Source organism: Miscanthus floridulus, chromosome 11, assembly GCF_019320115.1.
Source record: "Miscanthus floridulus cultivar M001 chromosome 11, ASM1932011v1, whole genome shotgun sequence".
In the NCBI taxonomy this organism is placed as follows: Eukaryota; Viridiplantae; Streptophyta; class Magnoliopsida; order Poales; family Poaceae; genus Miscanthus; species Miscanthus floridulus.
Window position 1 is genome coordinate 90,579,118 of NC_089590.1, and position 27,082 is coordinate 90,606,199.

Genomic DNA, 27,082 nt, shown 5'->3' on the forward strand with positions numbered 1-27,082 from the left:
GACGCTCTCCATTCCCATATTATAATGCTTTATCTTCACTCTGCGATGGTGAGGTTCACATATTCTATACTTTTTTATTTGCATTTTTCTTTGTTTTTCTAAAATGTGGTGATCATTTTTTTGTTGCACGTCATTCTACAGGGCGTCACGCCGAAGGGAGAACCTATCATGGCATGGACCATTACGCAACCAAAGCAAAGAATGCGTCAGTTCCATCGACACAAGCAGCACAAGTGGCTGACACATATCAATCACCCTCTCCAACGTTAAATGCTCCGGGTGAATCAGGTTTGCAGTTTCCTTTTGAGGAAGAGACCGAGGATCCATACAGCATCAACAACCTAGGTCAGTAACTGGTAAACTTGGTTGTAGCTAGTTACACTCTTTTGGTAGAAGCAAGTAGAATATATTAAGTTGCTAATTAGGAGTACAAGGGCTGCAATGACCCTGACTTTTATATCAGTAAATACAATGTTACTAAGTCCTTCGTGCTATGTAATGATCCCACATCCTTCTTGCTATGTCATCTCACTTTTGATTCCCAGCTTATCTTGAGTTATTGAATGCTTGAATATCACCATTATAGTTGAGATCTCCATTTGGCACGTCAACAATCTGGTTTGCATCAATTTCAACATTGGAGTTACTTGGCTACAACATATCTCCGTTGTGTAGGCGTATGAAGTTGTGTAGAACACAACAAGCAACTGATATGTCTACTTGCTTATTAACCGGGTAGTGTGCACCGGTTCTCATAATAGGAAACCTCATTTTTAATATGCCAATTGCCCTCTCAATATGGTTCCTTAGCTATGCATGTCGAAGATTGAACAATTCTTTGTAATCCCGAGGCTTTTGATTAGCTCTTCCTGGTTCCTATAGATGATATCTTGTTCCACGATATGGCGCAAGAAATTGTGTGGTGTTTGCATAACCTGCATCTACGAGAAAAAATTTACCAGGAGGCACTTCAAAGCCATGGTTAAGTGCATCTTGTAGAACTCTTGCATCTGAAGCCGATCCCTCCCAGCCGGCATGTACATGTACAAATTTTAGATCGAAGTCACATGCTACATTCTGAGATAGTGTTTGCTTTCTATTCCGATATGGTTCTTGTTGATCCAGCGGAAGTATCATTGGTATGTGAGTCCCATCAATACAACCAACACAGTCCTACAGAAAAAAATTGCATGGTTTATATAGTATATTATCTTTAAGTAGTTTGTGTGACCTTCTGAAATTTAAAAATTAAATTGTGCATTTGGTCATACCTGAAAGAAGGGGTGGAACTTTGGTCTTCGCAAAATCTGGTGCGGGTGTAGGGAAGGTGGGCGTATATATACACATGTAAGCTGTGTTATTGCATCAAGCACTGCTCCAAATTGGCGACTTATTGTTTCTCCACTGTGCTGAAACTCATATTGCAAAGTCTCATTACTTGCATTTTTCGCTAGTGCATATAAGAATATAGCAACCTTCTCTTCTACTAAGAAAGCCCTTGAATCAGCAAGTAGTTGCTTCTCACGCAACTTATTGACCAAAGCTTGGAAAACACCAACTTCCATTCGGAAGTTCCTTTTACTTAGGCTCTCGTGGCCTGTTAAGATTTCATGAACACGCTCAGCTCTTGACAGTTTTGGTGTATGTATGGGATTCTTACTAGATGATGGTGTGTGATGAATCTTCTATGGTAGGGAGAACAAACAACATGAACTCATCTTCATTTTGTGATCGTCGTCGATAGTTTGGATCAATGACTAACACAATGGAAATCCAACTAGGGATACTCAAATATGTTGCAGGTTCGCTTTACAGATGTCTACCACCTAATATATAGTAGAGAGCAAAAAAGGAAATAAGTCGTATATCAGAACATAAATAAAAGTTTATATATATTTACAGAAATTGAAGTTCAGTTATGAGATTTGTGACTTACCAAATGAAGTGTCTGTGTCAGTCAGATCTCTTGTCATGCTTTGTGACCGACCAGATTTGGAGAGGAGCTAGCTGTATATGACAGAAGGCTTTCATGTGGTGTTTTGTGACTGATCAGATGTGGAGATGAGCTACTTGATCTTTTCAGGATGCAAATGAGACGCATGAAGTTTGTGTGCTGCTGGATGTATTTATAACTCCATGTAACGGCTGCATGTATTTGTAACTCCGCCCTTTTAGTGACCCAGAATCCAAATTTTGGCATTATGCAAAAAGAAGATTCTTCGTCACATCAAATTTGCGGTACATACATGGAGTACTAAATGTTGACGAAATCAAAAACTAATTGCACAGTTTGGTTGTACTTTGCGAGACGGACGTTTTGAGCCTAATCAGTCAACGATTGGACAATGATTATCAAATACAAACGAAATACTATAGCGCGCTACAGTTCTACAGGATTTCGGGCGGCGCCAACTTTAAGGCGCCCTCCCTGTAACGGCTTAGTGTCTGATTTGACTGCAGCGCAGAGCTTCTCAAACGTGTCCAGGGGCCCGTTTAGTTCCCCTTTAAAACGCCAAATTTTTCAAGATTTCTCGTCACATCGAATCTTTGGACGCATGCATGAAGCATTAAATATAAATAAAAAATAAAAGTAATTACACAATTTAGACGAAATCCACGAGACGAATCTTTTAAGCCTAATTAGAATATGATTGGACACTAATTGCCAAATAACAACGAAAATAATACAGTGTCGTTTTGTCAAAATTTTCGACAACTAAACTAGGCCCAGGACGAATCCTTTGTTTCTCCTCTGGTGCTGCCAAAGAGCAGCTGTTTTGACTTTCATGTGTTTTTGAACCCTCTGGGATTGGAAAAACCTAGCACGTCGTTTCCTGTGCCTATATGTTTCCTATCATGTGATCCAAAAGGCTAAGGCACCTTTGGATGCCGAAAATTTTGGGGAAACGCTACTGTAACGTTTTCGTTGTTATTTAATAAATAGTGTCTAATCATAGTCTAATTAGGCTTAAAAGATTCGTCTCGTGGATTTTGTCTAAACTATGTAATTAGTTTTATTTTTTATTTATATTTAATGCTTCATGCATGCGTCCAAAGATTCGATGTGACGGGAAATCTTAAAAAATTTGGCATTTTGGAGTGGAACTAGGCCTATTTAGTTTTCAAAAAATTTTGCGTAGTACCCATCACATCGAATCTTACGGCACATGTATGGAGTACTAAATGTAGACGAAAAAAAACTAATTATACAGTTGGGTGAGAAATCGCGAGACGAAACTTTCGAACCTAATTAATCCATAATTAGACACTAATTGTCAAATACAAACGAAAGTACTATATCAGTCAAAACCAAAAAAATTTTGCATCTAAATACGCCCTAAACTGCAACGCAGGAAAAAAGACGAATACACGAGCTGACCAATGTTATGACTTTGCCAACTTGCAATCATGCCGTAGGAACGTGTCGTTTACGACCACAAAGGAACGGTCAATCAGTTGCAGCTAGAGCTTATCACTCGGCTAATAATATTTTTTTCTTCAAACTTATCAATCAGTTAATATTATTTTTCTTTTACAGTAAATAAGTACTCATCGGGCTCCTCGGGCTTATCGGTGCAGAAACCATCCAGCGTGCTACATCCCCACTTCTCCACCTACATATACGGACATACCTCGACGATGATGACTACTCGTGCGGTCAGAGCAGGATTTGCGACAGTGACCAGGTCATCGCCTTCCCGCCAAAAACACGCCCCGCCCGAGCCGTCTCCTTTCTACAGGCCTAGTACAGCCCCGTTTGTTTCCGCTTCTCCCGTACACGCTTGGATTATAATCTAAGTGAAGATTTTCTCGCTTCTCGCTTTTCGCTTCTCGTAGTTCAAATCTCTGAAGCGACTTACCACATAAGCGAGAATCGGTGGAAATAAGCAAAGCGTTTGGCGGGATTCTCGCTTATTTCCACCGATAAGTCGCTTATAAGCGGAAACAAACAGGGCCCTACACAGCTCACGTCGCTTCTCACTCACCAGCTCGCGATGACAGGTTTACCCCACACGGGACGGGACCCGGTTGCCACTGTGAGGGCTCAGAGGCTGACGAGTGGAGTGGTTGCTGATTTCTTCAGACAAAGCACGCGCTAATCGTACCGGGCTCTAGCTTTTGGAAGAAAACTCGCCTCAGGAAGCGCGACAAGGAAGTGGATTAGACAATCAAGAGGGGGGCATCAGCTCCTAAGCAGGTGCAGGCAGCCTTTTGTCTTCTGATGCGACCTCAAGCAGTCCTCGCCGTCGCCGCGCCACTTGTTGGTTGCACACTTGCACCTGCTGCAGCTGCAGCTGCCACACTCGCTCTCCCTCAGCTCTGCACCGCGACCACTCCGCTTGGCGCCCGGCGCCAGCCAGCCAGCCATGTTCACGGACGGCATGTCGAGGCTGGCGGTGGCGGTGAGCGTCACGGTGGCGCTGAGCCTGGCCATCTTCCTCACCATCCTGGTGCTCCTCCTCGCGGACCTCATCTGCGCGCACCTCCGGCGCCAGCGGCTCCGTGCCGAGGCGTCCCGGCCGAAGCTCGGCCTGGCGCTGGCAACGACGACGTCCCCGGAGCGCGGCGCCGACGACGCCGCGTCGTCGGTGGCGACCACGGCCACGACGGCGGCGCGCGAGGAGCTCGGCGGCACGCCGCCCTTCTACTACGCGCACGGCGTCCTGCACGCGCCCAGCAGCACCAAGGACCTCCTCCTCGCCATCCCCAGGCTGGAGGGCGCCGTGTGGCGGTGGTCGCCCGCGCGCCGCTCCTCGCCGTCGTCGGGGTCGGCCTCCTCGGCGCGCGGCGACGGGTTCATGTGCATCTCCAACCCGGTGTACGACCGGGGCCAGGTGGCCGCGGCCGCGGCCGGCGGCGGCGGCGGCGGGGACACCCCGCCGTTCGAGACGCCCGGCGCGTCGCCGTCGCCGTTCGGGATCACGGAGGGGGCGGACGCGTACGACGAGGAGGACTGCGGCGGGTTCTCGCCGCCGCTGTCGGCGATGAGGAAGCTACCTCCGTTGGGCGTCCTGGCCGCATACCCCCCGCCGGCGCTGAGCTTCGCCGATGCTAGGCCGTCGCTGGCCACGGTGACCGACACCAACCGGGCCTCCTCCTCGTCGTCCGCCTACTTCTTCTCTTCATGGTCGTCGAAGTAAGAGATCACTTGTAACCTGCGCCGAATGTAGTGAGATGGACGTGTTTTGCAGCTCGATTTCATTCATTATTTTGGCCATTTTCCTTGTTCAGTCATATCGTTATCATCGGCTCGGCCCTGCTAGTTCTTGCACATTCCATCTCCTCTAGCTTATGATGCCGTTTTTGCGTGCGAAAACCAGAGCTTTTGCTCAGTGTTTTGTCCAAATAACTCGCCAACTTCGTTTCCACAATTAGTTCTAATGTTCACGAATATCTGAACTGAAGGATTGGTCTCATTGCGAAGAAAGGAACTAACAGTTTTCAGTTCGTGAGTTGTGTATACGTTCAATTCTCTTCATAGTAGCATAGCAGCGTCCGCTCATCAGTTCTTGCATTGGGTCGGTCGTTTCAGCAACCTGGGCACCGGTACGGAAGGGCCCCAGTCGTGCTGTGTTCAGGCAGAGAGGCTGACATCGGCTAAGTGGGTCCTGACATCGAACCCAAGAACACTACTTACCATTAACCGAGCTGTTTGCACAAAAGGTCTCAAACTGTTGTTGACCACGCCTCAACACATACTCGATTACTCTGACCCCCATTGCAGTCATGCAGAATGAAAGATCATGTAAATAAATCTCTCATGGATGGATGATGGACAAAGGCACAAAGTGTTGACAGAACACAAGCACACACACCGCCAACTCCTGGTGCCATCGGAACATGCAAAAGCTACAGCTCGGCACGCCCCCTGCATGTGTTCGGTAACTTGCCGTTTGGTGATGCACATCTCGGGGGACACGAAAAAAAAAGATAAGGGCGAGGCTTGCGTACGTATCTAGGCCATGGTTGCACACCGTTGCAGTCAATAAAAGGCGTGACGTGTAGTTATTTAGCCGTATGAAAAGCCTGGCCGAAACGTGCATGCATGCTTGGCCTTGCCCCGCCTTTGGGCTGTTCGTCTTCGCACTTCGCGGCAGCAAGCCAGCAAAGCCTGAGGCGTCACCGCGTCAGGAGTCACGACACGAGTCACGAGCCCTGGGCTTGACCTCAACAAAGCAAGACGAAAAGGCAACCAGCGGTCCGGCGCCCCCAGCCGCAGACGCCCAGTGGTTTGTCTTTGCTTTCCCGGGCTTTTCGGCAGCGCCGTGGCTCTGCCTCTGGCCTCGTCTGTGCTCTAGCCCTGGTCCCGGCGCTGCTCCAGTTCGTGCACCCTGTTGCAGCGGTGCATGCTTGCTTCGGCGTTTGGTTGCTTGGCATCACCCGAGTGAACGGGCCGTGCTCTGTTGCTTGCTTACATTGTCAGCGTCAATCACTGGCTCGCCCTCCAAAAGTTTATACCAATGGAACAGTGGGTGAGGACAATGGCATGAACGGCTTATCAGTCATGTTATGGTATTTTTCTCTCCAACAAAACAATATAAGTTGGCTTATCAGCCGTAGAAACCATCAACCGAACAGGGTGAAAGATCCCGTGGTTCTCACTATCCGATCAGGCGAAGATTGGATTAAGATTTTTACTTAATATGTTTTGAATGATCCGGAGCCTAAGGTTAAGGATGTGTTTCATTGTATTTCACATATTCCCACATTTGTCTATTAAATCTTGCTTAAAGTTTGTAATTTGGCACCACCCAAGCAAATCCTAATTTATTTTTTTCAAAAAATAAATCTCAAGAATTTTAACATTGACCTATGCATGCAGCTAATAAGACCTTTCTCTTTTTTTTAAAGAGATAAGACCTTTCTCTGTGAAGGAGGCCATTTTGGAGATTGAAGGGACTCTGGCCCTCGTCCAAACAGGTTCAAGTGTTCAACACAACTTTCTTTAAGGGATACTGTTGGGACCTAGTGTCAAATGATTACACGGGCATGTTTCATAATTTTCATGAATGGGAGCAGGATGTGAGAGCAACTCCACTAGGTTCTCTTCCCCTTTCTCTTAGAGCAACTCTAGCAGGGCCTCTACTTAGGCCCCCATAGCTAAATATAGGTGCCAGGCCAAAAACATCACTCCAGCAGGGCCCCTACTACAGACCCCATATTTGGCTGGGCACCCAAATTCTACCCCCAGACCCAATTCCTGTTGACCCAACAGCTCAGCCCCATCCTTCGCTACGGCTGTTTCCTCCCCACGCACATATGGAGTGGCCTCACCCGTCTTTCTTCGGTGCCGATATCCACCGTCGTGCTCCCTCCCTCCACCCCTCCCTCCACTGGCGGCCTCACTCCACCGCTGGGCCTCTCCCCCCTCAGCTCCGGCAAGCACGGCGGCTCCTGCCTCCGCTCCAACAGGGCCTGCGCGGGCGCGGCCTCCCGGAGGCGTGGATTCGGCGGCGCCGAGGACGGCTCCTCTCCTGGTCGCTCGCACGTCGAGGACGGCTTCTCCATCGGGCGCGGCCGCTCCCCGGCGCTTCCCCATGAGTGGAGCTCAGCCTCGACATTGCGACCCCGCCGCAAGCCGCGACTCTGTGTGTTCCAGATCCGACTCCACTTCCCCGTGACCATAGCTCAGTTGTTAGGGAGGATGATGAGCGGGTCCCTTTGGTTAGTGTCTACCTAAAGGAATTTGGGGGCCTTCATTTGGATGCTACTGCTGGAGTGGAAGCATAAATTTAGGCCAACAAAAATGGGGGTGGGCACCCAAATAAAAAATGGGGGGCTTGATTTGGGGGTCTACTGCTGGAGTTGCTCTTAGAAGTTAGTATAAGGGGTTGACAAAACTCAATTTCAGATTATAGGGGAGAGTTTTTGCAGCAGATTCAGAAAAACTTATCTCCTTTTCATACGTGTGACCCACTAGTCACTAGTGTCTCTCTACTTCCCTTTCCCTCTTTTCTCTTTCATCTCCTTTTGTCACGGCAAAGAAACGACATCACACTGCAGTGCACGCTCTTCCAGTCTAACATGATGGCGTCTCAAGCAGTCCAGCTGCGCGGTGACGTGGCCAACTCGTGCGGTGGCGACGACGCGTGGCTAGTCCCGATCGCTCAGCGCGGTGGCGACGCTCGCCCAGAGCACCTCAATGGTGCTCCACCACGTCGTGGACCCACACATAAATGACAAGAGCGAGGAGAAAGGGGATTGAGAAAAATCTCACTTCCTCTTTCTTCGAAGGGTTAAGGCTATCTCCAATAATAACACCCAAAATACAAGACTCATTCGTCCTTTGGGTAGCGCTACAGGCAAAAGGTTCAATACCTATTCGGCATCTTCTCCAACAACAAGACCCAAAAGAGAATCCTTTCTGCAAATAGGGTTTCCAAGAGAGAGGATGTCTATATTTGGGTTGTACCTCTCAGACAACTCAAATAGGTCTCCCGTATAGGTACTCTATTAGAGGCTGATTTTGGGTCTCTTGCTACCCATTTTGGGTTTGGGTGCCCATATGGGTTCCTTGTTGGAGACAGTCTAAGGAGAGTTTTTGAGTGAGTGAGATAAAGTATAGAAAAAAGGAATTGAGCAACGGGATCTACTGGAGGAGTTTTTTTATTTCATTCCCCTATATCCCAATTTTCAGGGAAAGAGGGTTGTTTTTATCAATCTGGTGGAGTTGCTCTAAGAAAATGAATAAGGTGTGATCACTCTCCTTTCTAAAGTTAAAAAGACCAATGAACATCAAGCAATACAAAACCATATCCCTTCTCAATGTTTGATTTCAAGGGCTTCACCAAAGTTTTAACGAACATGTTGACTCCAATTGCAAAGGTTGGAGGAAAACAAAACTGGATCCGAAACACAAGAACAAACAAGGGGTGGTCGGTAGAGGCAGATCTAGCATCGGGGCTAGGAGCGCTCATGCCCCACTACCCCTTCCCGAACAATGGAACCTTCCCAAACCCTTCACTTTATAATTGATATCTTTGATCATTGTACTCTCAATTGAAAATCTTGCTTTACTAGTTTGAATACTTGACAGGCTTAAAGGTCAACTTTTTCACAAGAGGGGAGTATATGTTTTGGGGCTCTATCAATAAGACAAACAACCCCTTCCCGGACAATGGAACCTTCCTAAATCCTTCACTTTATAAATAATATCTTAGATCAATCTACTCTCAATTGAAAATCTTGCTTTACTACTTTGAAAACTTGCTAGGCTTAAAGGTCAACTTTTCCACAAGAGGGGAGTATATGTTTTGGGGTCTATCAAGAAGACAAACAAAGGACGACTTACATTTTTAATAGCATATTAGAGGAGATATATAGGGATATATGTTCACTACTACAGATTGGCCTATCACCAAGGCCTCTATCACCACCGGTATCATTAAAACGTTAGTGATGCTTAGCACCAATATGAACCATTGGTGATGAGAGTATCATCGTCGGTTCGTAAGAACATCGTGGTTGATAACTATCACCGTCGCTTTATCTTACCAACCGGCAGTGATAGTCCATCATCACAGCCGGTTTGCACCACCAACCGGCGGTGATGATGTGCTCCTCATCACTGCCACCTCGCCATATGAACCGGTGGTGATGACGTTTTTCACCGCCAGCTTGTTGTAAGATACGGCGGTGATAACCATGCCGTAGCACAATAAAATTCATAACTTTTCAAATAAAGTTGGATGAAAACAAACTTTATATCAAAGCTATAGATTTTGACGAGATCTGCAACTTTGTAGTTGATGACTTTTTCATTTGAAACCATTTGCGGTCCAAGAATTCTTTTTGAAGCCCTCAAATTTGGAAATTCATTTTTTTTAATTGTACAAATGACCTTAGACGAAAAATGACCAAAACCAAAGTTGTAGATCTTGATGAGATGTACAACTTTGTAGTTGACAACTATTTTATTATAAATCATTTATAGTCTCAAATTTGTATTTGAAGATTTGAATTTTTAAAAAACCAAAATTTTCAAACAACATCGGATGGAAAATTGACCAAATGCAAAGTTGTAGATCTTGATGAGAACAACTTTGTAGTTGATGATTTTTTCATTTGAAATCATTTGAGGTCCCAAAAGTCTGGTTGAAGTTTTGATGTTTTGAAATTTAAATTTGTCAAACAACCTCGGATGGCGAAATAACATGTCGAGGACCAATACTAGGGTACCCGAAGAAGAGGAGTTGATACCCATCAATGCTAAATCATCGAAGTGATCAAGAATGCGATTACATTTCCTAGTGGGCCCCACCTCATCCAAACCACCAAGGCCGTAGGCTCCGTTTCGTCCGATCGTCTGACCCTCGAGGGTTGGGAATGCCTCAGGATGACTCCTGAGGGATGGCTCCACCTTGCCCGACTTCTGAGAGCTGGCACTACCTCGTCGACCCTCGAGGGTTGGCTCTGCCTCTCTCGACGTTTGAAGGATGACTTCGCCTCGTCTGACGTCTGAGGACTGGCTCCGCCTCGCCCGACCCCCGAGGGTTGGCTCTGCCTCGCCTGATGTCTAAAGGATGGCTCCGCCTCGCCCGATGTCTGAGGACTAGCTCCGCCTCGCTCAACCCCCGAGGGTTGGCTCCACCTCGCTCGACGTTTGGCTCTGCCTCGCTCGACGTCTGAGGACTGGCTCCGCCTCGCCCGACCCTAGAGGGTTGGCTCCGCCTCACCCGATGTCTGAGGGCTGTCTCCGCCTCGCCTGACTCCTGAGGGGTGGCTCTGCCTCGCTCGATGTCTGTGCACGACTCCTTCCTAATGATGCATGCAGATAAGGTAGGGCATTCAAGTCAACCGTAATACCGAGGACGATACCCTGCATGCCTACAAGAAAGTACCATCAGGATATAACAAGACGGGTGCTTTAAGCCCTTCCAGGCATGTTAGAGCCTGAACAGTGTTGTAGGCGCCGACATTTGTCTTACAGTGTTGTGGGCGCAGCCATTTGCCCTCGGGAGCGGATCCTAACGGAAGCTCACGACAACCACTATGGTCCAGAAGTAAACTCGCATCACCTACAGTAACGGATATGCGGTCACTATGCCGTCTGCTCCCTGTATGGCCATGGATTAGTACCCTGGTCCGCCGCGCCGCCCGTCGGGGCAGGAGGGGACACAACAACTTGCTGACAACGCTAGGATATGACATCATCAGCGGACAGACACCCAACGTGACCCTATTAGGATCAGTGAACATGCACCCAACGTGGAACTATCCCTGGCACCACCTGCCATGTCAGTGGGGCCCGCACAGAGGAAAAGGAAGACCCGACATCTTTGAAGAACCTCCTTTGCCTCTAGTTTTTCTTCTTTGTTCTCCCATCTGTAATCCATGCTCTCCCATGGCCTATAAAAGGGAAAGCAGGGCACCCCACTAAGGGGATCGATTCAACACACCATGCATCACATCACACATAGCTGAGTAGTGACCAAGCTCTCAGCACCCATTCGATCTTTTCATCAGAGACTTGGGACCTTTTCCTCTCTCACCCGTTTGTAACCCCTACTACGAACTTTTCAATGCTATTAACACGAGCAGCAGCCATGAACTGGACATAGGGATATTCTGCCCGAACTAGTATAAACCTTGTGTCTTTTTAGCACACCATTCGGGTCAGACGCACAATAACATAAATTTACTCATTGGTGTTTACTCGAAACACCGATAGTTGGCACACCAGGTAGGGGACCTTTGCGCTTTCCGACATTAACATTAGGCTATGGATGGCAAGCCACGATATCAATTGGGTCCCGGGTGCACACATGCACTTTGGGGACTTGGACTTCATCATCACAGTGGGAGGAGAGTTGGCATTGGCTCACGCCACCATCCAACCTCTCCCCTCCATCGGCCTTGACTATGGGAGGCTTGAGCGCCAGCTCAGCGTCTCCCTAGGACCCCAGTCGTCCAGGGAGGACCCATGCTACCTCACCTTCTCTTATGCCAACGACATGGCATGGCTCGCCAGAGGGGAACCCCTCTCTCCAAAACACCTCATATGGAGCGCCCCGACAGTGCTTCAGTTCGGTCTCCGCAACGCCGTGGGGACCGTTAGCCACCTTATGGCACAATGTATGATTCCACCTCCCATGAACGATGAATTCATGGGGGTGATCAAACACGTCGTAGAATCTTTTCACAGCCTTGAAACATCCTCAATTTTCCACGAAGGGAAAATCCACAGAATGAATTATAATATGATGAAACCAATAGTTGATTCCATCATATTATCATATATCAGTCGATATCACAGTCATACATCATAAGATTACAAGAATACAAGATATTACATCACTGGGGAACACACCTATTACAGAGTTAATCTAGCAGAAGACTATCGAGTGAAGGCTCCTCCTTCACGGGTCAACATTAGAGTTGGCGTAGTGTAGCGTAGATTCCATCTCCAAACCAAACTTGAGCGTAGGCACGAGACCTCCTAATCCTTCTAAAGTTAGCATCTCTGAGAAGTAGGAAAATCTACACACCGCTAGAAGTGTGCAGGCCATGGTCAGCACCGATGAGCTTTAGTGGAAAAAATAAAACAAGAGGATCTAGCGATCCTAACATGTGGCTCTGGTTTGCATCCTTAGCGCATGAGAAGCAAGTAACAGTAGTAATGTAATAATAATATCCAGTTTTTAACACATTCCCAGCCACACACATCCACATCCATCCATATCCATCCACCAACCCAACCCAACCATAACCACACCACCATCACCACATCTCATCTCACACACTCAGGTCGACAGGCCAACTCCCTCTCGGCCTTGTCTCAACGGCCCGCAGCCCCCAAGGCTCACGACTAGAAAATAACCCAACCCTGGAGGGAGAAAAGAAGGACTCATCTCCTATCTAGTTTAAGCGAAACCCAGGAAAGGTCCATAGCCGACAAGTCAGCATATGTATCGATCGATCAACCAAACACTCTGCAGAGGTTTTACATACCCACAAGATAGCCATCCTCGACGGTGCCCCGTCTAGGCAGATTTCGGCCGCTTGCTAGCCTAAAACGATGCCACCTTACCTCTCAGCCCTGGAACATCCCAAGTCTAGTCTGGGATGGCTGATACTGTGAGTCATAGACAGAGCCAGGGCCCTCCGGATGTCAAGAGCCTGGTCCACAAGGCCTCCTAAAGTCTCGGAAGGGTGTGGGGGAAACCGCGCGCCCCGTACCTCCTTACACATGTTCGCCTAGCAGTAGTGGCATTGTTCTACCAAGTAGTCCGACCGTCCCGCACCATATAGGGCAAGTGGGATGTAAAGGATTCCCGGTGAGTCTGAGTACTAGTAAGTCCTTAGGGATTGACCAAGCCAGAATGTCTTCATTAGGGTTTCCATTTTATGTGCCACCACAGCACCTCTACCCCGGGCTCCACCTCTCCGAGGTTCACACCTAAGGACACCTCCAATTACCATTTACCCGCCACAGGTATTCCACATCCAAGTGCCCAGGTAGCACCACATGGCAAGACTCGCCCCAGGTTCGTCGTTATTCCAGCTCAGTCGACACAACCCTCACTCTCCACGCACCCAAGACACACGCAGCACGCTCACACACCACCAAGTCCAGCACCCATAGCTAAACCATTCCCAGGGGGTTCACCACCAGCATCACATCCCCGATATAATGCGAAGTGGAGTTAATAATAAGTATAGTGGTGTAATATGCAAGCAAGCAGTCAAGTAAGCATATATAAGCGAGCGAATGCGCAAAGCAGGGTGATGTGGTAGAGTGGGTTGCATCAGGGTAATAATGGCTCAGGTAGTAGCATGCATCAAAGTATTATCAAAGGAATAATTATAAAGCGCTAGCAGTTCTAGATATTATGCAATGTCTAATAGGATTCTCTAATAGAGGGTGCTGCCATGACACCTGCGATGTAGAGGTAGTAGTGGTACAATCCTCCATTCGTTGGTGTTCCATTAGTGGGGTCGCCTCCTGCGTTGACTCCATTCCGCAGTCCTTATCGTCCATGTTCTCTTGGTCCGATCGTCAGCTACTTCGCGAAGCGACACGCAAGGCAAGAGAGCACTCAACACTCGAAAAGACGACAAGACGTAGGAAAATCTTATAACACCAGCGAGGCAATACGAGATACATGGCTTAGCCCTCCTGGCGGTTGTCCGATTTCCCTAGGCCAGGAATCACAAGTGGTGGTTTGCTAAGCACAAGCTTAAGTTATGGCCAAGCCGGTATGACTTTACGTTAAACAGTTTAAGCCAGAGCTTATCCAGAGCAAACACCACGGCTCACGATCTTTTGATCCAGTGTCATCGACTTGACGGGGATTGGAAGTCAGGCCCCAAGAAAGAAGAACGACGAGGTTCGGCTCTCATAGCCTTATCCCATAAGTCACAATTGGACACGAGTAGCAAACAAGAATGGTAACACTATTGTGACTTGGCTCCAATGTACTTCAGCTCGCCCACTACGGTAGAAAGCGGTAGCGCAAAGAGATTGGACAGCAATGGGTTCTCTCGATCCTCACGACATAATAATGTCGGGAGCCGAGAAGAGAGTTGCTCAGCAAACAAAAGAAGCGGGGGTTAGCTAGGCACATCCATGTCATGTTCTCAGACACATCTTCAGGAAAGATGGTTTTAGACGGTCGATCGGGTCGACACACACGGGTCCGAGGTATGACATAGACCATAGCTTTGCTAACCCAAGGGGATAGTCCGATCTTTGATCCAATTGTCATGGGCAAGATGGAATCAAACAGGGCGGGCTAACTGTGCAACAAGAGCAAGAACAACAAGGGACAAGGTCTACTTCTTCCATCACTCGCGCCACGACGAAAGACGGGGCATTGGAAGGAAGCGACAAACACCAAGTGCGCAAACCACTCGTAGGGTACCCGACTTAGGTGCACTGGCACTAAGACATCTCTCTAATTCATAGCGGTGCGGTTGTCACTGCGGGAATCAAAGAAATGCGATGGTCATACAAGGTACAAGCATACGGGGGTTTGAGCACGAAGAGGCAAGTAAAAGTAAAAGAGTGGCGTAGCTCCATGGTCATGGCGAGGCGAACTCGCGGTCACAAGCTACACCAACGAGTTGGCATCCATCGTTCCATGATTGTTATCTCCCAGGTCATCTCCCACAGGACTTGGTCATGGAGGGCTCAAAGCGTGCGGGTGATATCCGCATCGATGTTAGTATCGACATCGAATCCATCACGACCATGTTCTAGGGCCGAAGGTAGGAGCTAACCCTCGTGGTACTATGAAGCCAACTAAAAAGCGATGGGTCGAGTTACACTCGGCATCATGGTCATGGCGAGGCGGATCCCGTGATCGTAACGTCCGAACGAGGTACGATTCCTCAGCCGGCTCGAAGGCTCGGCACACAGGCAACAACACCAACAATCATCGGTAAGAACCAAACACGACCGAAGACGCAACAACTCGACACGACTGAGGAGTAGCACATTCTATAGTTGGGGATAGGTAGACCTGCACAAGGGCATGGTGTAGATAGATATAGACAGATCAAGATCATGCATTGCAAGTGGACGAACGAGTATAAGAATGAGCGGGAAGGGGCTTTCATCGGTGGTCGGAGATGTCACCGAGGTGGTCGGTGAGATCACCGTCGTGGTCGGAAGGCTGGCCGAGGTGGTCGGAAGGCTGGCCGAGGTGGTCGGAAGGCTGGCCAAGGTGGTCGGAAGGCTGGCCGAGGTGGTCGGAAGGCTGGCCGAGGTGGTCGGAAGGCTGGCCAAGGTGGTCGGAAGGCTGGTCAACATGGTCGGTGAGATCGCAGAGGTGGTCGGAGTGATCATCAACGTGGTCGGTGAGATTGCCGAAGTGGTCGGAAAGGTTGCCAACGTGGTCGGAAAGGTTGTAGACGGCTTTCCAAGGTCTCAATAAAACATCGACTATGATTTGGTCACCCGAAGGTTCAGAGGGTAACGTGGCTTGCCCTAGAGGGTCACGGTTTCTACTGGGCCGCCACTAGGCTGATGTTGCAGCTGCCGCAGTCGGCCCAAGAGAGAAGAGAGGGAGCTGGTGCTGGGCATTGGGCCGGCTGGCCTTGGTGCTTTCCCGCAAGCCGCTCAGCAAGGTAGGGTCTGGGACTGGGGCTGCTCGCGACGTGCGTGTCCTTGGTGATGGTGTCGCGCGCGACGTTCTCTGAGGCCTTGGGTGAGCAGCTCGTGATCGTGCCCAGCGGTGCTTGACCGAAGAGCCTAGGGACACGGACACAGTGCACGCTTGGCTCGCCGTGACACTGCTCGGTGCATGAGTGCCAGCGTGGCCAAGGTCGACCTTTGGGTCTGTGTGTGCATGCGTCCGAGCGGTGGCCATGGTCATGAGTGTGGTGGCAGGGTCCGAGGTCACGGAGGTGTAGGGTCGGCTGAGCTTACCATGGTGAGGCTGTGATGGCGGTGCCATGAGGGTGAGGCGGTATGTGCACGGGCGTGGTCATGGCCACGACGAGGTTCGCCGACGGCGTGGCGTTGAGGCAAGGCAGGGTTTTGTTAAGCGATGGTAGTGGCTAGTGTGGGTGTGAGGCTGTGAGCACGTCGTGCCCAAGCTATGACTTTGAGAGCTTGGCTCGAGGGCCAGACAGAGGGAACGGAAGGCGGGCAAGGTTGTGCCTTTGGACGGAGCTGTTGTGTGCACGGGTTCTTCGGGCAGCGGTGCTCGGCCGGGGGCTCGGAAGAGTTCGGCACGGCATGTCCGCGAGGTGTGCGCGTGCTGTGCGAGTGCGGTTGCCTCAACCCTCGGCGCCTGCGACCGGTATGGATGAGGGAGCAGAGAGGAGGTTGGAAGGCCACGTCTTGGTGCCTGTCTTGTGTCGCTGTGCACTACACGCGCGTGTGATGGCACCTGGCCGTGGGTGGCTACTAGTGCGGCATCGTGCCCCCCGCAGGATTGGTGCTGGCGTGGTGCAACGCATGCGACATTCGCGACCGCAGCTGGTGCGGGGTTGTGTGGCTACGACGTGTGAGACGGCGGCAGCAGCACAACCGTCCAACGGTGCCTGGGCCGTGGCTTCATGGGCGCGCCTTGAAGGCTAGGTAGGCAGAAATGGCAACCAAGGGCTGAAAGGCGAGGCTTTGGCTCTTGGAATGCTAGGGTGACGCGCATGCAAACCAAGGACACTGTCATGGCGTGTGCTACGTCCATGTTGGGCCTGTGTCTGAGCGGTGGCCATGAAAGGCACCGCCTTGGTCTTCTTGGGGCCGGTGTGTGTGCGTGTGGCATTCCGACCGTGTGGCGGTCGTGTGTGGCCACCAACGGCAGAGACGCCGTGTTATGCGAGCGTGGCAAACAGAGCTGGCGTCGAGGGCCAGAACAGGCAGGCTATCGAGGCAACGAGTAAGGCGAGGGCTTTTGGGGCAGATAGCTCACCGGAGGGCTCGTCGGCGACAGATCGCGCGGTGCCGGTCGGGCCCGACGCAGGCAGTTGTGCGCACCAGTGTGGTGAAGGTGTCTGCGCGGGTTCGCGCGTCCTTTGTCCACGTGGGTCTCGGCGTCGCGGAGTGGAGCGGCTTGGTGCAGAGGAGAGCTGGGTGAGGCTGTGACGGGGTTGCTGCTGTGGCTGTGACTTCCCTGAGCGTGCTGGGTCGCCGTCGCCGTGCAGTTGCAGCAGGGGGTGAAGCAGAGGAGGTTTGGCTTCCATGGGAACACAAATCACGGCACGAGGGCCGATCTTAGTCAAGGACGACGACAGGGAAAGGGGAAAAAATGGGAGCTTTGGCAACGACGCTGCTCACCGGTGAGCACGGAGCGGCATCGAGGAGATGCCGCGGTTGACACCGAGCCGGAGCGAGGTCGCGACGTGCGGGCTCCGAACGGCGTGGCTCCGCGACGGGGAACGATGGCGCGGCGTCGGTGGCGAGGTGGCTCACCGCGTGTGCTTGCTCGGCATCACGCCGTGGTTGCGTTGGCTTCTTGGGCTCCCGCCGCGGCGTCATTGGTGGGTGTGGAGGAAGGGAGAACGAGGTTGAGGAGGTAGGGCTCTGTGGCGGCCAGGAGAGGGAGTTCGGGAGAGGTGCCGGATGTCAGGGTACTTATAGCACGCCAGCTAGGGCTGCCGGGGGGGTCACGGACGGCGGCGATCCTCGGGGTCTGTGCTTCCTGCCCATGCGGTGTGCATCGAGCGGGGGGGTGCGGAGCGAGTGAAGCGTGGGCGTGTGCTTTGCCACCCGAGCGGTGGCGGCGTGGGAGCGGGTCACGGCACGCTTGGCCTAGGGTTCCAGAAGGGGCATGCGATGCGCGTGTAGGGCACATGCGCGCGTGTCCGAGCGAGCGGCGGTGGCTAGGGGCCAGGGCACTGCCCTAGGGTTGGGGTTGGGGCTGCTGGCCAGGCTAGGCCGTGGCTTGCTGGGCCGGCCGGCTGACTGCGCCGGTTGGGCCAAGGCGCTGGCGGGGCAGGCTAGGCCACGACCAGACAGGAGGAGAGGCTAGCTAGGCCTGCTGCTTTCATGGGCCAAGGTGAGGTGAGCGGGCTAACTTGGCTCCTTGGGCCGAAATGGCTTTCCCTATTTTCCTTTACTCTTTTCCATTTCAGATATTGTTTGATTAATTCCATAATCAAGTGTTTGTATGCTAAACTTGATTAGCTTAGGTGTGGGCCCACTTGGGTAATATCCAAGGGTCTCTAGGGTCTACTATGGGTCTCAGAATCCAATGCCAAGGGTTGGCTTCGATGGGCATTGATTAACAAGGAAGGTCGATTGATTTTATGAATTAGATCCTGGGATTCGAATGAGGTTCAAAAGCAAGAAGATGAATTGAGAGAGAGGAAAAGGGGTTCTTAAGATAATCTAGAAGGGATCAAAAGGATTTGCTACGGACTTGTGCTCTCCAACTCAAAACACTAAACCAACAAAAGATCTATGGCAAACTCCTACAAGTAATTCTATATGCATACAACAATTTATTTATAAATTGTTCTTTGTTTGACCTAGCATCTACATGCTCGACATATTGCAGGAAAAATTTTAAAAAGTTTGTATTTTTGGCTTCTCCAAAAACCCGGGTTGTTACAGACCTTCTCACAGAGGAGCTAGAGTCACCCTCTGGCTATGACTCCAGCTGGGGAAGCCATCACCCCTCTCACGAATGCTTCATGACGGGTACCCTCGAGGGACATGTTGAAAGCATCCGCGAGGAGGAGGCTACCCCAACGAACAACCTCGATGACAAGGCCGAGGGGGAGATAGCGGCCCCACCTCATATGCGGGTGGAGCAGCTAAAAGCCCGGCATCGAGAGATTGAGGAAGCATGGCTCCAGCTCGAGCAGGAATGCACGGAGCTCAATCGGGAAATCAAGAGCCACGGAGATGACGGGCGCACAAGTGCCATGGACTATGATGTGAACCGAAGGATCATCGCCGACGATGAAGCCCTCCCTTGTTTCATCTGGGTGAGCCAGAACATCGCTATCGCGGTGGCCTTGCTCCATGGCCTTCCAGAGGCTGCGACGCCTGAGGATCGTCAGGCCCACTGTGAGATTCACACGCTGCTCGAGTGTGCGGTGGCGCAACAGGCCAAGAGCTGATTGTCTCAATGATGTGAGCTTAACGCCAGCCAACGCACGCTCTTAGAGCATCCTGGCAGGGATGTGTCAGTCCACCAGGCACCACAAAGCGGTGGGCAGCGCACCGTGGTCCCAGTGCATCAGTGTCTCAGCCGTAACCGTGACGCACGCAACACCCTCCATGCTCGCAGGTGTACCCACGATGATCCAAGAGAGGGAGCTAGCCATGGCTATCACCCTCACCGTGGCGGACGCTATGACAGCGGCGAGGACCGAAGCCCGAGCCCCAGCCTACCTAGGCCTTAGGCCTTTGGTCGACACACCCTCAACGCTACCTTCCCGCCAAGGTACCAACTACTAACCAACATCCCAAAGTACTCTGGGAAAACGAACCCCGAGCTATGGCTCAAGGATTATCGGCTTGCCTGCCAAGCCGGTGGTACGGATAATGATGATTTTATTATCCGCAACCTTCCATTGTTCTTGGCCAATTCGGCACGAACATGGTTGGAACACCTGACGGTCTAACAGAATCTAAGGTTGGGCAGACCTAAAGGAGATCTTTATGGAAAACTTTTAGGGCACATACAAGCACCCTAGGAATCCATGGGACCTCAAGAACTGCTGATAGAAGGCCGGAGAAACCCTCCGTGGGTACATCTGACACTTCTCCCAGCAGTGCAATGAGCTACCTAACGTCGCTGACGCCGATGTTATAGGGGCTTCCTATCTAGGACCACCTACGAGTCTTTGGTTCACAAGCTGGGATGCAAGGGTCCACGAACCACCAAGGAACTCCTTGACATCGCCACCAGCCACGCCTCAGGCGAAGAAACAGTCGGAGCAATCTTTGATCGCCTCAATGGCAAGGCGAGGCGGGATGAGGATGGTGGCGAAGGTGCCTCCAACCATCCCACCAAAAAGAACAACAAGAATTAATAATGCGGGGACTCTCTCGTGGCCGCCGTTGACTGTAGGGGTGGTCAGAAGCCCACGGAGGGCACTCTAAACCACTTCAAAAAACTACTCGAGGGGCCATATCCAAACCATGCCTTCTCTGTCAAGCATCTGTCCAAAGACTATGCCCTCATGAAGCGGTTCTTGTCCAGAAGCTCCAACAAAGGGGAGCATGGGAAGCACCCCAACCCTACCACAAACACCACCGAGGGGAAGGATGATAGCTTTCCAATGTTGGATGGTGGCCTCATGATCTTTGGAGGATCGGAGGCCTATGACTCCAAGCACCGCTAGAAGATCACACGCCGTGAGGTCTACATGACCAAACTAGCCATGCCTGCCTTCCTCCGGTGGTCAGAGTCCGCCATAACCTTCGACCGGACCGACCACCCGGAGAGCATCCCTTAACCAGGGAGATATCCACTCGTGGTTGACCCGATCGTTGGTACAAAGCGACTCACCAAGGTACTGATGGATGGGGGCAGCGGCATCAACATCATGTACGCCGAGATGCTCGACACCATGGGCATCAACCGAGCGCACGTTCGACCAACCGAAGCACCTTTCTATGGCATCGTGCCTAGAAAGCAAGCCATACCACTTGGGCAGATCGATCTGCCCATCACCTTTGGGGGTCCGTCTAACTATAGGATGGAGACCCTCACCTTTGAAGTGGTTGGGTTCCACGGAACCTACCACGCCATCCTAGGACAACCATACTACATGAAGTTCATGGCCGTCCCCAACTACACCTACCTTAGACTGAAGATGCCAGGCCTAGGCGGGGTCATCACCGTCAGCACCTCCTTTCAGCGCACCTACGAGTGCAAAGTTGAGTGCTGCGATCACGCCACAGCAATCGTCGCCTCCGCAGAGCTCGTGGCTCTTAGGAAGGAGGTCGTCGAAGAAGCACCCGACTCCAAGCGGTCGACCGGGTCCTTTGAGCTAGTGGAGGGCTCTAAGGAGGTCCTCATAGACCCTAGGAGCACCAAGGGCAAAATGGTGTGCATTGGTACCACGCTTTCCTCTAAATAGGAAAGCGCACTCGTCGGCTTCCTCCGCGCCAACAGAGACATCTTTGCGTGGAAACCCTCGGATATGCTAGGCATTCTGAGGGAAGTCATCGAGCATGCCTTGAAGATCTACCTAGGATCCAAGATGGTAAAACAATGCCTGTGTCGCTTCGACGAGGGGAAACGTAGGACCATCGGCGAGGAGATTGCAAAGCTTTTTAGCGGCCGGATTCATCAAGAAAGTGCACCACCTAGAGTGGTTTGCCAATCCCGTTCTTGTATGAAAGAAGAGTGGGGAATGGAGGATGTGTGTTGACTACATGGGTCTCAACAAGGCGTGCTCGAAGGATCCATTTTCTTTGTCGTGCATAGACCAAATAGTCGACTCTACCTCATGGTGTGAAACCCTCTGCTTCCTTGACGCATACTCAGGGTACCATTAAATCGCGATGAAGGAGTCCAACCAGCTCGTGACATCTTTTATCACCCCCTTTGGATCGTTCTGCTACGTCATAATGCCATTCGGTCTGAAGAACGCTGGGGCTACATACCAGCATTGTACGCTCAAGTGTTTCGGGGACCTTATCGGGTGGACCGTTGAGGCCTACGTTGATGACATCGTGGTCAAGTCCAAATGGTCTAACCACCTCATAGCCGATCTTGAGCAGATCTTTGCAAAACTCCAAGCAAATGACATCAAACTCAATCTCGAGAAGTGCATTTTCGAGGTCTCTTGGGGCATGCTGCTTGGTTTCATCATCTCCGAGCGTGGCATCAAAGCATACCCAGAAAAGATCTTAGCCATCACAAGGATGGGCCCAATTCAGAATATAAAGGGGGTGCAGCGAGTTATAGGGTGCCTCACCATGCTCAGCCGCTTCATCTCGCGCCTCGGCGAATGAGGTGTCCCCCTTTATCGACTTCTAAAGAAGGCCGACCTACTTCGAATGGACATCCGAGGCCTAGAAGGCACTTAACATGGTCAAGCTGCTTCTGACGAAGGCCTCGATCCTAGTTCCTCCTACCAATGGAGAACCCCTTTGCTCTACATTATGGCCGCCACGCAAGTGGTCAATACCACCCTAGTAGCAGAGCGGGAAGAAGAGGGGCACGCCCTCAAAGTACAACGCCCTGTGAACTTTATCAGTGAGGTCCTATCTAAATCAAAGCCCGCTACCCCCAAATCTAGAAGCTTTTGTACGTCGTCCTCATCACCAAGAGGAAGCTACGTCAATACTTCGAGTCACATCCGGTGACAGTCGTGACGTCCTTCCCCCTCGGTGAGGTCGTCCAAAACCAAGATGCCACTGGAAGAACCGTGAAATGGGCACTCAAGCTAATGGGTTAGAGCATTACGTATGCCTCCTGGACAGCCATCAAGTCCTAGGTGTTGGCTGATTTCATCATGGAATGGACCAAGGTCCAAATGCCACTAGCGGTCGTCGATCAAGAATACTGGACGATGTACTTCGCTGGTTCGCTGATGAAGAAGGGCACCGGCACAGGGCTAGTCTTCATGTCACCCCTCAGGGTATGAATGAGGTACATGGTCCATCTCCATTTCCCCTCCTCCAACAATGTGGCCAAATATGAGGCGCTCATCAACGGCCTACGCATTGCCATCGAGTTGGGCATTCGATGCCTCAACGTTCGAGGAGATTCCCAACTAGTCATCGACCAGGTCATGAAGGAGTCAAGCTACCACGACGCCAAGATGGCCGCGTACTGCTAAGAAGTCTGCCAGTTGGAGGATAAGTTCGACGGCCTCGAGCTCAATTACATCCCAAGGTGCCTCAATGAGGCGACCGATGCGCTTGCAGAAGCAACATCTGGTTGAGAGCCAGTGCCTACAGGCGTCTTCGCCAGCGACCAGCACAAGCCCTCGGTTTGCTATGAGGGGTTAGAACAAGGCGGTAATGGTCTATCCAATCTAGGCCCAGGGGTTGACCAGCCATTGGCTCCATCTAGTCACGAAGTCATGGAGCTTGAAGAGGACCCAACGACAGAGCCCGACCCTCTGGTCGACTAGAGGATGCTCTACCTCAACTACATCCTCCGTGATATGCTACCGATGGACAAGACGGAGGCTCGACGGTTGGCATGTCATGCCAAGTCCTTTGTTCTTATGGAGGGCGAACTCTACAAGCGAAGCCACACCGGGATCCTATAGCATTGTATCCCCATCGAACAAGGGAAACGTTTGCTGAGCGATATCCATGGTGGGGTCTACGGTCACCATGCTGCACCTAGAACCCTGGTCGGAAATGCGTTTCAATAGGGCTTCTACTGGCCTACTACTATAGCTGACGCCGAGCAGGTCGTGCGCACCTACGAAGGGTGTTAGTACTATGCTCAGCGGATTCACCTACCAGCCCAAGCACTCCAGACAATCCCTATCACGTGGCCATTCATGGTCTAGGGACTCAATCCAGTCGGACCTCTCAAGAGGGCGCTCGAGGGCTACATCCACTTGCTTGTCACCATAGACAAGTTTATAAAGTGGATAGAAGCTCGGCCAATCTCCGTGTTCAAGTTCGAGCAAGCCGTGTTGTTCTTCCTCGACATCGTACATCACTTTGGAGTCTCAAACTCCATCATCACGGACAACGGCATGCAGTTCACCGAAAAGAAGTTCCTTCAATTCTGCGATGAATACCACATCCGGGTCGATTGGGCTACCGTCGCGCACCCCAAACGAACGGGCAGGTCAAGCGCGCAAATGACATGGTCCTACAAGTCCTCAAGCCTAGGATCTTGAACTGGTTGAACAAGTTTGGTGCACGCTGGATCATCGAGCTTCCTTTAGTACTCTAGATACTGAGGACAACCCCTAGTCGAGCCACCGGCTACACACCCTTCTTCATGGTCTATGGTTCCGAGGCCGTCCTCTGAACCGACCTCGACTATGGAGCGCTAAGGATTAGGGCATACGATTAACAGGGAGCCAAGGCATCCTACGAGGATGCCATGGACTAGCTAGGCAAAGCGCACGACGTTGCCCTCCTCCGCTTGGCCAAGTACCAACAGGCGTTGTGACGGCACCACAGTTGATGAGTGCGGGGTCAAGCCTTCAACGTCGGGGACCTTGTCCTCCATCTTGTACAGAGCAACAAGGACCGCCACAAGCTCTCCCCACCATAGGAGGGACCGTATGTAGTTGCGGAGGTGCTCCATCCAGGCCCCTACAAGCTCAAGACCATCGACAATGAAATCTTCACCAATGCCTGGAATATTGAGCAGCTATGTCGCTTTTACCCTTAATAAACACACACTTTCCCTCATTAATTTTGTTATCCAACTCCCCGATTGTTTAGTGACATCTGACCCCATCAACAGCAAGGGGTCGAACCTCACTCAGGGGCTGATATAAGCATATCTAACCGGCAAACATTTTCTGTGCCTATCTCCTTTTTATGTTAGGACCTAGGAGCTAGGTTTGTAGGAACAAGCTCTGAGTATAACTGGTTGGACTACGGAATACCCATGCCCCAGTGGCTACGGTGTCTTTGCTCACTAGCATAATTAGAATGGGCTTGCCCGCACTCCGAGCTTTTATGACCTTAACAGTGAAAAGGGTCGAAATGCACTAACTCTTTATGCAAAAAGGGGAGAAGAGCTAACAGACCGTTTGCCACACAAAAATTCAAAAGCTTGTCCATTTGAAACAAGTTTTCTCTATTTGGCTTATCTGCCTAACTAAATTCTTACGCAGGATGTCCTCTTCCTTGATTTTCCGTACGAAAAACTTGTCTCAATCGGTTACATGAGTCGATTGGATGGCTTGGCCACTAACAAGAAGCGGGTAAGGAGCATATAGGATCATGCCCATATCCGGTGGAGGTTCTCTGAACCCATCACTCTTACCATCGAGGTAAAATCGGTGCCCAGGTCTATTGAACGGCTCCAAACCACCTCCAAGAGACAAGCACCCTTACTTACTTTACATATTAATTTCGATATCGAGCCTCCGACCCCAGCAATGGTAGGGGCCGAACATCGCTCGGGGCTGGCGGGAGTGTCTATTTGCTAGACATTCTCATTGCCCGATCCCTCCTTACGTTTAAAAACTGGAGGCATGGTGTGCGGGCGCAAACTTTGAGTAAGCCTGGTCGGACCGCTAGGACCCTATGCCCCAGCGGCTATGGCGTTTTTGTCCACCAGCGCGATCAGAGTCTCTGTCCCCGCACTCCAAATCTTAACCTCCAACTTCTCAGGAAGGGTTTGGAGGGGCCTACCTTTGGAATCTCCATCGAGGAGAGGCTATCAGGTCACCCAAGTCGATCAAACAGCTTGGGCCGCTGCCGAGAGATAGATACAGAAGATTGGGAGGCTTGTGCAGGTTACGCCGGCCCCGTCACGAACGTCAAACTCGAACCCCGCACAGACACATCCGGTAAGAACTCCCAGAACCCGTCACTGGTGCCATCGAGGTAACATTACCGACCCCCACTATTTTTTTATATGATCATTCATTCATCCATTTTCATTCATACTTTCGTTCATTCAATCATTCATACATTCATCTCATACATCCAAACATTGCATATGCAATTGCTGCATCACAATGCTTCGCATCGCATCATGAAGCGGTAGTCATCTCATTCGATATGAGCGGTGACCGACCGAGGTTCGAAGGCTGGCCCGTGAAGGGCTTGAGGCCGCCTCGCGTCAAACAGAGCTAGGGGAGAAAAACCAAGATGAGCCCTAGTGGCCTTGCTCGACCCCGCTTAGAAGTGGACAGGGACATCTTGATTTTTCTTGTTTGATTCTAACCTTGAACCAAGCCCATAGAATCTCTATTGAGGAGAGGCCAATAGGCCACCCAAACCTATCAAACGGCTTGGACATCTACTAGGAGGCAGGTCAAGAAGTAGTGGAATGCCACATGAGGGCTCTACCAACCCCGTTAGTGGATGACAGACCCGGATTCCACTCGAACATGCCCATTAGCGAGCTCATCGAGCACGACACTCGAGCCATCGAGGCAAGTGTCGTTAGCTCAGCCCCTCCAGTTGCGAAAACCAAGGATGGGGTGATGCATGAAACACGCCCAACCCCTACCAAACCCAATGGGGCTCGAGGGCTCGAGCCGCCTGATCCTAGATCGAGAGACCGAGGTTCGAAGGCTGGCTCGTGAAGGGCTTGAGGCCACCTCACGTTGAATAAAAGCTAGGGGGAAAACACAGATGGGCCCCAGCGGCCTTTGCTTGTCCTACCTAGAAGCGGACAAGGTTATCTTAACCTTCTCATTCGATCCAAACCTCCAACCGAGCCCATAGAATCCCCACTGAGGGGGAATCTGTTGGAAGGCGGGTTAAGGAGCAACTGAATGCCACATGAGGGCTTTACCGACCCCGTCACAAGCGACGGAACACTAGATTCCATTTGAACATGCCCATTAGCGAGCTCACCGAGCACATCACTCAAGCCATCGAGGCAAGTGACGTTAACTCAACCCCTCCGGTTGCGGAAACTGTGGACGGGGCGACAGTCACAAAAATGAGCCGACCCTCGACCGAATCCCTACTACGCGCAGGGGCTCAAGGAAGGTTGGACTTACAAGGAGACCAAACTCATGGTCACAGAATGATAGCTAAGATCCTAGAGAGGGGGTA

The 27,082-nt window shown here is 51.0% G+C and overlaps 1 protein-coding gene and 1 pseudogene across 1 annotated transcript; one reads left to right on the forward strand and one right to left on the reverse strand.

The window, feature by feature from the left end:
• Positions 1 to 477: 477 nt before the first annotated feature.
• LOC136492436 (uncharacterized) lies at positions 478 to 4,369 on the reverse strand (annotated as a pseudogene).
• LOC136492756 (uncharacterized) lies at positions 4,341 to 5,141 on the forward strand. Its single transcript, XM_066488764.1, has one exon. It carries the CDS (start codon positions 4,368 to 4,370, stop codon positions 5,139 to 5,141), a length of 774 nt encoding a protein of 257 aa, XP_066344861.1. The 5' UTR covers positions 4,341 to 4,367.
• The last annotated feature ends 21,941 nt before the right edge of the window (positions 5,142 to 27,082 follow it).